This window comes from Desmodus rotundus, chromosome 8 (assembly GCF_022682495.2).
Source record: "Desmodus rotundus isolate HL8 chromosome 8, HLdesRot8A.1, whole genome shotgun sequence".
NCBI lineage: Eukaryota > Metazoa > Chordata > Mammalia > Chiroptera > Phyllostomidae > Desmodus > Desmodus rotundus.
Genome location: NC_071394.1, coordinates 54,666,954 through 54,682,721, shown reverse-complemented (window position 1 = coordinate 54,682,721; position 15,768 = coordinate 54,666,954). Strand labels below are relative to the sequence as shown.

The window sequence follows — 15,768 nt, the reverse complement described above, 5'->3', positions numbered from 1 at the left end:
AAGAAGACCCCTGTAAGGAGGTGCTCCTCAGTCTTCAGCATGCACAAAAATGACTGAGGCTGTTTGGTAATATCGTAGTTTCCTGGACTCCACCCAAAAAGTCCAATTCCACCAGCCTTGAATCTGCCTTTTAACAGGTGTTCCTTGACCCCACCAAGAGGACCCCAATGGTGTCTGTGTGGGGCCACCCTTTGAGAAATGCTGCCCCAAGGGACCCACTGCCGTCATCCCTTACTCACTGCCAGCTTCCACGGTACTGTCTGCAGTGCCACCTGCCCATCTCTGACATGTGCTGCTGTGCTCAGAGGGACGCTGCAGCCCATTCTGGAAGGAAGGCCCTCCAGGTTGCTGTGCAGGGACCTTCTTTTCCATCATAAAGTGGAAACACTTCCAGCACTGCTCTGCAGGTCAGCCGCCACAGGGGAGGCACACATTGCTGGGCCTGCTACTTGTCGTCTGTCTCCTGGGAGGGCAGGGAAGCCCTCTGGGACCTGTGTTGCAGGAAGACATTGAGCAGAACCTCCAGGATGTTGGCAGCCTTTGCTACCCTGCCAGATTCTGTGGGGCTGTTTCCCTGGAGTTCGTCAGTCATTCCCCACAGTGCTCGTCACTTAATACCTGTGATTTCTAGTGCCTCTCAGCCTGAGTGGCCACTGATGCTTGGCAAAACCATAACTGGTAAAGTCCAACTCCTCTAAGAAAGCTATGGGAAAATATAAATGTAGTGATGGGTTCCATCTTGAAATAATGACCATAATCCTTCAGTCACCGAGCACTACCTTCAGTCTGGCTCTGTTCCCCTAGTCACGTCAACCTCCTGTTTTCACATACAACTTGTAGTGGCCTGCCACGTGCCCCCTTCTTGCCCTTTTTTAGGCAAACAGCAACGGTGGACCTTTATCAGTCAAATCGTGTCATTCCCTCCCTTCAGCCCTCCAGTGGCTCCCGTCACATGTAGGATCAAGTTCTCATTTGCTGCCTGGCTGCCTCTCAGACCTGCTTTCCTACCACTCACCCCTTGACTCAGCTTTCCAGGTGTACCAACACTTGCTGTTTCTCAAAAAGAATGCCCATTGTTACCTGCCCAGGTCCTTTCCATTTGCTGTCACATATCCAGGTATGAATCAGACCCTTGATAAATATTTGTTGAATTAATAATTGAATTCATACTTCCCTCCCATCCCCCCGCCCGCCAGGCAGTCAGTCAAGGGTAGGAAGGCCAGCTCACTAATTTCCGAGAGTGCACACTGGAGAGATGCTCTTAGTCCCCACCCCCAGTTTGTAGGCTAATTTCTGGGAGTCTGCCAAGAATGTAAATAGATCGGTGAGATCACCTAGGAAGACGGTCTCATCTGTGAGAAACAGAAGATTGAACCCCAGGGAACAGCAACATTAAAAAAATTGTTTTTAATTGAGGTAAAATTAACGTAACAAAATTCATAATTTTAGCCTTTTAAAGTATTTTTTATGTGGTTTTACTTCATTCATAGTTTCAGAACATTTCATCACTTTTTTCCCCATTACTCCCCATTTTTCCTCTTCCCAGCCCCTGGCAACCACTAATCTACTTTTTGTCTCCATGGATTTGCCTATTTTGGACATTTCATCTATACGGAATCATTAAATATGTAGTATTTGTGCCTAGCTTTCACTTGGCATGTTTTCAAAGTTCATCCACATTTAGCATGTATCAATACTTCATTCACAGGCATTGCTGACTTTTGGGTTATTTCCATTTTTTGGCTATTATAAATAGTCCTGCTATGAACATTGGTGTATATGTTTTTGTATCTACACCTGTCTTAATTTCTCTTGGGTTTATATATCTTGAATTGTAACTGCTGGGTCAAATGGAAATACTTTATTTAACTTTGAGGAACTGCCAAAATGTTTTCCACAGTGGCTGTACCATTTTATATTCCCACTGGAATGAATGATTGTTCTGGTTTGCACTACATCCTTGTCAACACTTGTTTTCTTTTTTCCTTTTTTTTGTTTGTTTGACTATGGCCAAACTAGTTTATATGAAGTGGTAGCTCATTATGCTTTTGATTTACATTTCCCTAATGGGAACATCAACATTTAAACATGGGCTCCAGAAGGGTGGGTTAAGAGAGGAGACAGAAAGCTAGAGAATAGTAAGACTGCAGTCAAATTGGTCTCCTGGACTTAGAGGGCCCCCAAGAAGACCAAGAGGGTCTTCTTGGTTACAGACGTGACCATTAGCCTGCAGAACTCTTCAGTATCTGCCAGATCTCTTACGTCTGCTTTCACTTAAGTCGCCTTGATGTTCCAAGTCTGGTATGACTACTCCAAAGTTAACATTGGTAGCTCTGCATCTGATAGTGCTCACCTAGTTCATTCAGAGGCAGCAGAGTGTAGAGGTTAAAAGCATGGGCTCTGGAGTAAGACTGCCTGGGTTCAAATGTTGGCTCAAGTTGGGTGGCTTTGGGCAACTTAGTTAATGTCTCCTGTTTCTCATTTCCTCGTGTGAAAAGTGAGGTTGCTTTTAATACGGTGACTGGGTGAGATTAGTGTGTAAAGTCCTTGGGATAGTGCCCGGCACATAGTGAGTGCTTTGTATGCTTTTGCTGCATCATAGTGATGATGACGACAACTTAGTTAGATACGCATTTAGGGAACGGGCGAAATAGGTTTATGCTGGACCTTAGTGGGGGGTAGAGTGTGGTGATCGTGTGTTTACAAAATGGGGCTTTTGGGTAACCTGCTGTGCTTTCCATGTCCTGTTGTGGTGTGGTGTCAGCAACAGTGTAAGTTATTTAGTCTGGTGGCTCATGTCCTGTATTTCACAAGTCATTCCACTTAGCAAATTTACATTGTGGACACGGATTTACCTTTATTTGTTCGGACAGGGACTAGACTTTTTCAATTAAACATTTTTTTTTGTTACTACTCCAGTACAATCATATTATTAAAAAAAATTTGGAGTTGTGAAAGAAAACATCATTTATAATTCCATCACTTCAAAACACCCTGTCCCAGCTTTCTGTATTTTCCCTTAGGCATTTTAAACTTAATTGTAATTCCACAAACAGAAGATCCTTACAACTCTTAGAGCTTATTTTCAGCTGCCCTGTGAATCTTTTCTAATAGGTCCTAATTTTTGAAATTCCTCAAGACTTAAGGTTCAGATCCCATAAAAGATATACTTTCAAAATTTATAGATGTGAATAGAGAAAGAACCCTCTCCTATCTAGACATTTTATATACATACAAGCTTGAAAATATGCCAAGGACTATTTTATAGCTTTCTGATAAAACCTATTATTTTTCTACAGCAAGAAAAGGAATGTTTAGCGTTGCCAGAAAAGTGTACGAAGAGTCAAAATAATCAACATGTCATTTAAATTCTAAGTTTTGGCATTTAGAGTTCTTTAAACAGAGATTCTGCAAATATTTTACAGATAAGTAAACTGAGATAGAAAGATTAAGTGACATTTCTGTTTTCAGTCAGTGTTAGAAATAAACACAGAAATTCAAAGCCTCTTCTTATTAGATCAGAAGATAACATATTTTAAGACATAAACCTGTAAAAGAGATATGAACACTTTAGCTGTGTTGAGATTTATGAATAATGCTATCAAATAAAATAAGGCAATTATTTTTCAATTTTTAAAAGTTCTGATGTTATTTGGTGTATGTCTTTCTCACCTTGTAAAAGTGACACTGAGGAAAGTGGAGATGTTGGAGAAGCAAGCAGTCACAGAGCGGGAGGGAGGACAGATTGTAGCTTAGAAAGATAATACAAAATGAGTCTATAAAAAGGGCATTAATGAGGTAACTTTAGAGGGGATGGCAAAAACATGATATAGAAAGTTCTTATAACCGACGATCAAAAATAAGTATAACAATAAGAATACTGATGTTCTTACATTAATACTTAAAGAAGAATGTAAGATCTTTGTGCAAATAGCAAAACTATATAAGGAATGCCAAGTATAATTCAAAGGAGCCAAGTATACTTTGTTTCTTCATTTTTTTATCAACTTGTGGTATCTTGAAGATAGGCCAATCCTAAAGACTTTTTGGGGATCTAAAGAAAAGAAATCTTTTATTTTACTTGAAATTTTATTTGTTTGTTTGTTTTTTGTAGAACTTGTACCAGACAGAGGTCAGAGAGGCATGGAGAAAATGGCCCGACAAGAAGCCTTTATAAAATTTAGACTGTTTGGCTATGCGTCACTCTAGATAGGTCTCTCATTTGGGTGTATTTTTGACCTGGTTGGCTTGACATACTGTAAAAATATAGGGTTTGATCATGGAGTTGTTTATTTCAGCAGCTATTCAGTAAAACCCTTCTCAAGGCTGTCGGTGACCTTAGGTTTAAAAAGCACCCTTAGGTTCTCTGGCCTGCCAAGGACAGAGGCAATTTAATAAACAAATAGGAGCACAAATAGGATATAGCAGATCTCTAGTAAGCTCCTTAAGAGTTTCCTGAGCTCTGAAGTTAGGCAGACTTGAGTTTGCTCCCAGTGACTCTGTTGGGAGATTTGTTGCCTTTCAAGGTGACTGTGGGGATGTCCATCTCAGCAGGCTGCTGTGAGGATTAGAGATGCAAGAACCCTGACTGTGTGCTCTGAGGAAGTCCTTTGCCTGCACGGATTTTGAAGTTTTGTCAAGTCACAGGAGCCCTGTTGTGGGATGTGGTGCTGTTGTGGGGCAGTGGCTTTTAGACTTTCAGAGCGGAGACTCACCAGGGAAACTCGAGTGAAGATTTTGTCCATCCCCAGGAACTGATTCAGCAGATCATGGTTGGAGCACAGAAATCTGCATTTTTAACAAGCACTACTTCGCAGAATATACTTTGGAGGTTGTGGGTAGAAACCTTTGACCCTGAAACTTGAATAGCTTAGATGGATGAGTGAGTTTTCCCTGCTCATCTTTTAACAGTAGTTACTATGGGGATTTAAGCATTGACCACAAAATTCTAATTAAAAAAAAAATCATTCAAGAATACCAGTGTACGCTTAGGTAAGTAAATACTGACTTGTAGAATATGTTTATCACTTACCATAAGAACTTGACAAAAAATGAGCTTAATGTTTGAAATAAATAAAAATAGAAAAAGGAACTCCATGAAATAGAACATAGCCTTTGAAGTCAATAAACTTCTAGTGTTTCTTTACCAAAAGAAATAAATATTTAGAGACCAGGACCTAATGCACAAAAAAAAACATTCCACATCATCTGTCCTGTAGTTCAGTCTGGGTGCCATTAATGAGAGAGCTCTGGTGAGTCTTAGTTGTCATGATCACGGGAAGAGACGTGATCTGTGAGGTGTTCACACCAAGTGGGGGAGGTTGTTAAGTCAGAGGATGGAGTGAAAGTGGAATGAAACTAGTCAGGCGTCGGGTTTCGGTATTTCCTGTTGTTAGCACTCCAATGTTTAAGAACACAATGTACCTAATTTTCCCTCTGATACTATTTGGTATAAGTTACATGTACACATGTATCGGCTTGCATGCACATATGCATACATAGAGCCGTATTTGATGGCCAAAAAGGAAGAGGCCCCGAGGGCTCTTTAGTGTACAATTAATATTTTGGTTAGAAAATCAGCAGATTGTTTCAGTATGGTTATGTGTTATGACATCATATTCCAGTAAAGTTATAATGAACAGAAATTTTGTTTGCCTCTGTGGCAAACCAAAATGAGTTTTGTAATTGTCAGCAGGCCGAAGTGATTACAGTGGCGCCCACTCCCTCTCCTGTAGTTAAGGGTCTGCTGGCATTCCACTTGTGGACCCCTGTTTTCAGAAGTGTGTAATTAATTGTAAATGTTTGCTCTATGGCGAAAGCTCGCCATGTAAGATCTCAGGAGTCAATTTTGATTTCAGGTTGTCTGTTTTAAAAGGTTTTGTAGCGGGGCCAGTTTACAACATACGTCGAGTTCTGTAGAGGTGGGAAAAATGGATTTTGTGGGACACAAAATAGTCTGCTTTCATCCTACTAGTCCACATTTCTGCATTAAAGAAATCTAAAACAAAACAGGCAATAGGAGACTGCATTTTAGTGCATTAGTAAGTGTAAGCAAAGAGCAAAAAAAATTGGTTTCTAATGCTTCTTAGTCTTTGCATGTTAAAATAGCCTGTTACTATAGTGATATTTTTCTTCCTTTAACTTTTTCGTATTTGCCAATTAAAAATGAGAACATATGACGTAATAAAACACAAATATACTTTATCTTAAAACAGATTAATAAAAAACAGTGGGCCAAGAATATTGACTCTTCGGAATTTAAAACAGCGACTTTCTCCTTTTTTTTCCGACTCTGGCTTTTTCCACTACCTTTGACACTGCTGATTGTCTCCCTGACGTTGTGGTGTTTCTTTTCTAACTCGGACCTGCTTTCATCTCCTTCACTGCCGTCTATTATTTCCCCTGCCTTTTGATCACAGGCATTAATCAGAGCCCAGTCTCAGGCTTTCTCTGGGTTCCTTTTCGCTTCCCCTTTTCAGGTGCTTATCCACTCACCTGGTTTCAATTAGTGCCTCCCACATCTGCACTGCTGACCTGCACTCTCATCTTTCACTTTCAGTAAACCTTCACTGATTAGTCCCACCTGCCTGGAGGTTTGTAGGTGACGGGTTCTGGCCAGCTGATCAGGTTGAGTATAGAACACTGCTACCTAGACGCCCACTAGTCCTCTAAAACTCAGTAGGGCAGTCGACTGGGCTTCTTTTTTCATGGAAACAGACATCTCTCAGCACTGTGGTGATTTTGCGCTTAATCTTTCAGCATTTTTGTAGATGCACCATTCCACCGAAATTGATCCTATGAGTTTTGTTAGTTCATAGCGTTTGACACAATCGACCCCTCACTTCTCCATGCTAGACTTTCCAACTTAGTTTCCAGAAAGGACACCCTGTTTGCCTCAATTTCCTGTCACTCCCCCCCCCACAGAGCTCTCACTGTCTCATGGCTTTAGATTCCACTGATATATTGAAGATTGCCAAATACCTCTTTCCTGGAGTCCGGACTCATAAATCCAGCTCTCCATTTGACATCCCCATGTGGATATCTAACAGGCCTAATCTCACATCTTCAAACCAGAGCTGCAAATGTCTGCCCTCCAACGAACCCCTTTGTTTTGTGGTCTTCACCAACTCCATATATGGTACTCCATCCTCCAGGAGCTCAGGTCAGAAACCCTGGGGTCCTCCTTGACTCCTCTCTCCTATTTCATAGCCAGTTCTTGGGTTAACCCTGTCTCTCTACTTTTGAAATTCACCTAGAACCCTTGACTTCTTGTCACCTCCTCTGCTGTCGGTCTTGTTCAGGTTCAAGTAACCTGAACAAGTAACCTTTCCCGTGTTACTGCTCTAGCTTCCTGATAGATCTCCTGGCTTCTGTCCTCTTTCCTTACAGCCTTTTCTCAATGTAGTAAGTAGTCAGACAGGCCCTGAAAAATGTAAGCCACGTCATGTCCCTTCTCTACTCCAAACCTTCTAGTGGCTGGCCACTTCACTCAGTAAAAGTCAGATTCTTACAATGGTTTCCAACAAAGGCCTTAAGGAACTCTGACCACCTATATTACTCTCCTGGCTTTCCTTTCCTTACTCCCTCAACTCTAAGCAGATAGGCCTCCTCTGAATTACTTGACCGTGCAGGGCACGCTGCTTGCCTCAGGGCCCTTCCACTTGACATTTTCTCTGCTTCAGTTGCACTGTTCCAGAACTTGCACGGTGTCCTCCTTCACTTATTTTAGCTCTTTACACAGTTGTCGTCTTCTCAGTGAGACCCTCCCCGGCTACCCCATCCAAAACCCACCTCTACAACACTTCTGAACCTTGGGCTCTGTTACTGTTTAACAGATGTCTCTAACATACGATGTTCTACACATATGCCTTACATTTCGTCTCTCTTCTCCACTGTAATGTGCATTTTTGTTCATTGTTATGTTCCCCTGTCATATAGAAGGTGCTCCATAAATAATTGTTGAGTTAATGGATTTTATTGCATGTCACCTTAATTTTTCTTCTTAATTTTTTCTAGGTTTGTTTTTTCTTCTTACACCTGCTTATATCCTCTCATGTCTGTATCGCTGCAGCGTTCTAGTCACGCTTCTCTACCTCAGTCACATTCAGCTCAAACCTGCTAAAAATTTTACCTTAAATACACTTTATTATTATACTTTCTACCTAAGAATTGGTTTGTCATTTTCTTTTTTTTTTTAAGATTTCATTTCTTTATTTTTAGAGAGAGGGGAAGGGAAGGAGAAAGAAAGGGGGAGAAACATCCATATGTGGTTGCCTCTCACATGCCCCCTCCTGGGGATCAGGCCTGCAATACAGGCATGTGCCCTGACTGAGAATCGAACCGGCAACCCTTGGGTTCACAGGCCCACACTCAATCCACTGAGCTTCACCAGCCAGGGCTGTCATTTTTTTTTTTAAATGTTGAATCTGATCTCCTTATTTTTTTGCAAAGTACTTATCACTTTGGAGGTGTTACTCCCGACCTCGGCCCCACCCATTTCATGGTTGTCTTCTGGCAAAAGCACGGTTATCTTTGTGTTGTCACCTAAATGGCTCGTCTCCATCCTCTGTGCTGGCTCCCCGTCCTTCAGCACCACACCATTTGTCTCACTTCCATCAAAATCCGTCTGAAAACTTGAATTTAAAATTTTATTAGGGCTAATAAGAGGGCATAGTACATTATGAGGGGGAGATACAGAAAAACAGGAATTTATTTATTAAAAAATTGTGTATTTATTCTTACATGTTTCAACTTCAGTCACCTTCAAAATACTCTCCATTCGATGCAATACACCTGCAATACAACTGTTTTTCCCATTGCTCAAAACAGTTTTTGAACTCAATTTTGATGCCTTTTAATTAGTATTTCTGCTGTGTTTTGTTTCACCTCTTTCACATCGGCAAAACGTTTCCCTTTGAGGATGTTTTTCATCCGGGGAAACAAAAAAAAGGTGCTTGGGTGAGATCTGGTGAATAGGGACAGTGGGGCATGTGGATCATGCGGTTTCTGGTCAAAAACTGCTGAACACTCAGCGTGGTGTGGGCAGGTGCACATGTAAATCACCCATTATGAAATGGGCAAACACATTGAGTCTTCAAAAAAATTCACTGAAGCTGAATGCAGCCTCTCACAACAATGCCAGCTGGTACACTGATACAGATGGGTTCCTTGAACACTCACCTAGTGGAGGAAGCCTTTGCTACAAGGGGCCCTCCCTCCAGAAGATAATTCCGGTTTTTTGTTTGTTTGTTTTTACAAAACCAGAATATAGTTCCAGTTTTAAAACAAATCTTATTAATGACTATAGAGTGATTTTATTGAAATAATATTAATATTTTACTTTTTTATTTTAGGTATCATTGCCCGATGCCCAAGATTTTCTATGTTCAGCTGACTGTAGGAAATAATGAATTTTTTGGGGAAGGGAAGACTCGACAAGCTGCTAGACACAACGCTGCCATGAAAGCCCTCCAAGCACTGCAGAACGAGCCCCTTCCAGAAAAATCTCCTCAGGTGTGGTGCTGCTGCACGTGACAGTCTCTTTCTGTAGGTCCCCAGTGAGATGACTGAAAAGACAAACACATTTTTACACATAGAAGAAATAATCTTCTGACAGGAAAGAAAACGAGAGTGGTGCTCTCCTCTGATTTGCTTCTCAGATTACCTGTCTACTGTACTAGACGTGTGTTCCTGCCAGGAGGACCTTGCCTTTGAGAACTTTGGTTCACCTATGGAGTACACTTCCCAGGCAGCTCAGGATTTTGGAATGTGTACAAGTATGAGATATAACATTCATTTACCTTGCATTTAATGCTACGTTTTTTGAGCATGGATTATATTGTGTTGATCTGGAATCGAGGAATTTAAAGTGGATAAGATCTTTATAGATTTTTTCAGTCCTGCTTAATTTTTACAAATGTGGATATTGAGGTTATTCGTGAGTAATTTCACCTGTTCTCATGGCTTTAGCTGCTTTTGCTGTTGACTTCAAAATAGTATCTCCAGCTCAGGCATATTTTAGAAGTCCTCTTCTTATTGAGTGTTACACTTAGTTATTTCAAACTGTACAGTTCAACCTCTACAGTTTCCCAAGCCTGTTTTTTCTCTGCCTCTGAGGTTGACCTTGGTTAGTAGCACACTTACGTATTTTTCTCCTGTATACATTCATTAGGATGTGTATCTGTTTTCCCACTACATCATAAGCCTCCTGGCAGAAGGACTACTCTATCTCTATTACTTATGCTATGTTCAGCATATCTGAGGTCCTCCCTCCAGAAATATGTGTTAAGTAAGTAAGTGAATTGATGCCAGGGCCAGACCCAGAGCTATGGAATCCTGGTTTACATCCTGTACTCTTTCTACAGCTTAGTTTACATAGAAGATTAAATATCATGTTATCACACCATTGGAGGTACTGTGTGTGTGTGTGTGTGTGAGAGAGAGAGAGAGAGAGAGAGAGAGAGAGAGAGAGAGAGCAGAGAGAGAGAGAGGCGGGTAGAGATTTCTAGAGAACTAGATGAACTCAAATTGGTGTATGGTTGAGTAAAAGACTTTCACATGTAGCATTTATCCTTCTACTTTGAGGGAAACCCCCCTAAAAACCAAATAACAAAGAGCCTCACAGCGAAGTGCTTGGCTGCTGTGGTTACCTAGGAATCCACAAGAACCAGCCTGTGGTTTTCTGTATGTCATTGTAGTTTCTTTTAGACTATGTGCAAAGTCACAAAGTGTACATTCATTGTCATCCTATTTTTTTTGTGATTTAGAATGGTGAATCTGGAAAAGAAATGGATGATGACAAAGATGCAAATAAATCTGAGATCAGCTTAGTGTTTGAAATTGCTCTGAAGCGAAATATGCCCGTCAGTTTTGAGGTATGTCCTCAGTAAAGACCTTCTAACCCTCCTAACCCTGTTCCTCATTAACTTAAATAAACCAACAAGTAAATAAAATTAACCAGTGTACTAGTATCCTGAAAGAGTTACTTAATGTGTTCCTTTATGTTCACACTCTGTCATGAAATGATATAGGCTCTGGGAGGAATAGATCTTATTATTAATTTTTATTAAATTTGTTGGGGTGACACTTTAATAGGATCATACAGGCTTCAGGTGTACATTTCTATGACACATGATCTGCATACTGTGCTGTTCGCCCACCACCTGAAGTCAGTCCATCTTCTATCAACATATATCAGATCCCCTCCATCCCCCACCACCCTCCTCCCTCTGGCAACCACCACACTGTTGTCTGTGTCCACGAGTTTCAGTTTTATATCCCAGATAGGAGTGAAATCATCTGCTAGAACTTATTATAATGTCATGGATTCCTGCTGATCTCTGTGGCTTTTTGGTACTAAACCATCTGTATGTATGATATTTCAATTTTCATCATATAATTTATTTTCTGAGTATAAGTTAATTTGTAGTTCTCTATGGAGAATTTGGTGTTTTTTTCATAGGGTCAAATTGAAAATATCCAAGGTACTGTTTAGTGACACATATGTATTAATAACAATTTTTTTGTATTTGCCAAAATATGTTTAAATTTTACTAAGCCACTAAGCAGCTGTCTACTTTACAAGTAGCAATAGGTAAATATGTCCCAAAATGTTTATAAAACTGTGTGAAATTTAAAAAAGAAAAAATGTTTTAATTATTATAGTACTTCCTATATCAAGAAATTCTTACTTTTTCAACTCAAATATTGAGAAAATTGGCAAAACCCAGGAAATAAACTGAAACAGTTGTGGAGTATCCTCCTTCAAATCGTTCACCTTCCAGAAAGCTCCCACATACAACTCACTCACAGGATCAGCTAATCTTGGCTGAGAATCTATCTGCTTCGTTCTTAGATTCAATTCCAACAAACTGGGTTGTCTGATGTCAACCTGTAGCAGACTGAAAGCGGCAAAATGGGGAAGGCAGGGGCAGAATATACTTGATTGCTTATAGGCCCAGCAAGAAATGATAGGGACAGGATGGGAAACCGAACGAAGTAATTGCAGGTGCTCAAAAACTGTTGGATTTGGGACCTTCAAAGGCTAAGATGAGTAAGAACAGTTTCATCAGTCCTGGAAGTCCTTGGCAGGGTCAGTATATGTTATAGAATATTTGATGTTCAAATGGTGATCTAATATCAGTAAAGTAGTTTTTTTTCTTTTTTCTTTTAAATTCAGGAGGATGTCCAAGAAAGTAGTTAAAATAAACAATTTTGGTATTTCAACTAGTAATACTTGAAAAGTACGCTTATTATAAATTCCTTATCTTTAGCATTGTTGAATTATTGAACTATTGTTGTTTTTTAATTTCCATATTGGTATCCAAAAAGACAAACTTTTAATATAAAGTTAAATAATAAACTATTTAAATGGGGTATCTTTTATAGGTCAGAATTTTGAAAGAGACTAAAGTTTTGAATACTCAGGATTTAGAACACATCTTTTCTTGAAAAGGTGTCCTGGTTTCAAAGAGTGCATTAATACTGGGTTTGGGAATATTCAGAGCTGACAGATTCATAATCTATTGCTCTAGAAAGCTAGGTATTTCTATGGCATATCTACTTATCTTCTTAAGATCATGTCACAGAGAGTAAACATTCCTTTCCATAAAACAGCCTTTGAGGTCTATGTCAAATATAGGTTAGTGTCCACGTACCACCAACTGTTTCTGAGTGGCTCCCTCATGCAGGATGCCTGATAGCTTTAAGAACTCCAGTAAGCCGTGGCCCTCATCCTCCAGTAACTTTCTCATCCAGAGGAGAGAATGGGAAATGTGCACATTATCATTCTTGATATCCTGTGTACCTAATCTAATGTGGTATGTTTTATGTTTTTAATTTTCTGTCCCATAAGAAATGGGTAACCATAGAATTGACTATTTTAAACTAGTAAAAAACAATGTTGAGCATGAATTGAGTATTTATATATTTATTTATTTATGTTGTTTTAAAGATTTTATTTTATTTACTTTTAGAGAGAGGGGAAGGGAAGGAGAAAGGGAGAAAAACATCATTGTGTGGTTGTCTCTCGCACGCCCCCTACTGGGTACCTGGCCTGCAACCCAGGCAAGTGCCCTGACTGGGAATCGAACTGGCGACCCTTTGGTTCACAGGCCAGCACCCAATCCACTCAGCCACATCAGCCAGGGCTGAATATGTTTATTTAGATTTCTGTATTTCCAACTTTAGTTTTTTAAGCATCATAAGTACCACAGTTGAGTAGTCCTTATTTAATACCTTTATAATAGCTTTATTTAAAAAATCTATAATTTTGACATAATTCTTAATTTCAGTTTTGATTATGACATGAATATTAAAAAAGATCCAAGCTGTAAGAATACATCTTAAGTACCTGTATGTTATTTAATATTTTATTTATGTTTTATAGGTTATTAAAGAAAGTGGACCGCCCCATATGAAAAGCTTTGTTACTCGGGTGTCAGTGGGAGAGTTCTCTGCAGAAGGAGAGGGAAATAGCAAAAAACTTTCCAAGAAGCGCGCTGCAACCACTGTCTTACAGGAGCTTAAGAAACTTCCACCTCTTCCTGTGGTTGAAAAGCCAAAACTATTTTTTAAAAAACGCCCTAAAACAATAGTCAAAGTAAGTATGTGCTTGTGAACATTAGTAAGCTTTACTGTGTAAATGTTATGATAACTATAGATAAAAGTTTTTTCCATTGGGCAGATGTCTAAACCTATAGATTCTATACAGTCCCAGAATCAGGGTTGGACATGTGACTATAAATCAATAACAATTCCATTTTGCTTTCTTCCATCTGCTCTCCACCGTCGGGGAGGATGGGGCTGTAAAGAATGTGGCTTTTGGAGTCAGTTTTGATTGTGTCTCCATGTGGCCCAAGCAAGTTAGCTAATTTTTCTAATTTTACATTTCCTCATTTATAAAGTAGGAATAATAATTCAACTTGCTTTATAGGACTGTTATAGGAATGAACTGAAATAATACACAGATTGCATGAGTAATTATTATTAAGTATTTATTAGTAATACAAATAATTAGTACCCAATAAATATTAACTTTGTTATTTATGTCTAATTCTGTCTATTCACATTTTATATGTATGTGAATATATCCATAGTCTGTTTTCTTAAATCTTTTTGTGTATAAAATTCGTAGCTTATCTATGATGGAAGAACAGTGTTCTACATCAGAATGGCAGCACAGTAACTTTTATCTAATTTATTCAACTAAATCTAATCTTAACACATTAACAATAGTAAACCATTAAGCTATAAAAGATCTGTACATTTTTATAGTAGGGTATAAATATAACTTGTTAATTTTAACTATAGCCATTAAAAGCAAAATTATTATTTGAATACTATTCCTCAGAGAGGGGAGAAACATTTTGAATTCTCATAATTATTTGCTACTAACTCTAGTATATAATCATATTATTCCAGAGCTTTCTTCCTGTCCACCATTTGGATCTGAGCTTAAACTTACTTATTTAGATTGCAGACTGGTACAGCCACTATGGAAAACAGTATGAAATTTCCTCAGAAAACTAAAAATGGAACTGCCTTTTGACCCGGCAATTCCACTGCTAGGATTATATCTTAAGAACCCTGAAACACCAATCCAAAAGAATTTATGCCCCTCAATGTTCATAGCAGCACAACTTACAATAGCCAAGTGCTGGAAGCAACCCAAGTGCCCATCAGTAAATGAGTGGATCAAAAAACTGCGGTACATTTACACAGTGGAATACTATGCAGCAGAAAGAAAGAAGGAGCTCCTACCCTTCGCAACAGCATGGATGGAACTGGAGAGCATTATGCTAAGTGAAATAAGCCAGACAGTGAAGGACAAATACCATATGATCTCACCTATAAGTGGAACCTAATCAACAAAACAAACAAGCAAGCAAAATATAACCAGAGACATTGAAATTAAGAACAAATTGACAGTAACCAGAGGAGAGGTGGGAGGGGATAATGTCGGGGGGAAGGGTGAAGGGTTTTCAGGAACAACTATAAAGGACACATGGACAAAACCAAGGGGGGGATGGAATCGGGAGGGAGATGGGGATGGCTGGGGGGTGGGGGGAGAGGAAGGGGAAGAGGAAGAAACCTGCACTTGAACAACAATAAAATGAAAAAAAAAATTTTACTTATTTAGGGAAGCATTCTCTGATTTACCACAATCCCAGATTAGGCTAGTCCCTGCATTTTTTCTCAGATACATCACACTTGAAATTACTTGTACCATGTCTGTCTTATGTTAAAATAAAGTCTGTAGGTACCCTCTGAAATGTAAGGTTATTTTGGGAAAGCAGCATGCATACAATGAGTTGGAATCTTGATAATTATAAGTATGATTATACTTAGAGGGCCAATAAATAGATGGACCATCTTGGAACAGTGCCTTGGTTTTCAGCATTTTTGTCACTTCCCAATATGTCTTATACATCCAGGGTCTACAGTGCTTTATATGCAATAGAAGTAGAGAAAATATTTGTTGATGATTTACCTTGATTTGAAAAAAAATATTAAAACTGTTAAATTGTCTAATTTGATCCTCTCTGATACTCTGTGATGTAGGTATCATCCCTGTTTTACAGATGAGGTCCTTGGTGTTTACAGAACTTACCCAAGATTGCATAGCAGAGTCAGGGGTCAGGTCTAGTCATGTGACTTGAGTGCCCATTTGAAACTGATTGTGAACTCCTTGTAGATTTACTCTGTAGAGTTAAATTGTAAGACTCCCTGATGACGTCTTGGGTTTATATTCTGTTTTTAATCTTCTAT

The 15,768-nt window shown here is 39.3% G+C and overlaps 1 protein-coding gene across 7 annotated transcripts in view; it reads left to right on the top strand.

Moving 5' to 3' along the window:
• The window catches only part of STAU2 (staufen double-stranded RNA binding protein 2), a 356,018-nt gene that overhangs the window by 112,329 nt on the left and 227,921 nt on the right, over nt 1–15,768 (top strand). For all 7 annotated transcript variants that reach the window (XM_024578270.3, XM_045186116.2, XM_045186118.2 and 4 more), the window contains 3 exons: nt 9,354–9,513; nt 10,767–10,874; nt 13,388–13,600. In XM_024578270.3, the coding sequence (XP_024434038.1) occupies nt 9,354–9,513; nt 10,767–10,874; nt 13,388–13,600 (481 nt within the window). The remainder of the gene's footprint in view (nt 1–9,353; nt 9,514–10,766; nt 10,875–13,387; nt 13,601–15,768) is intronic.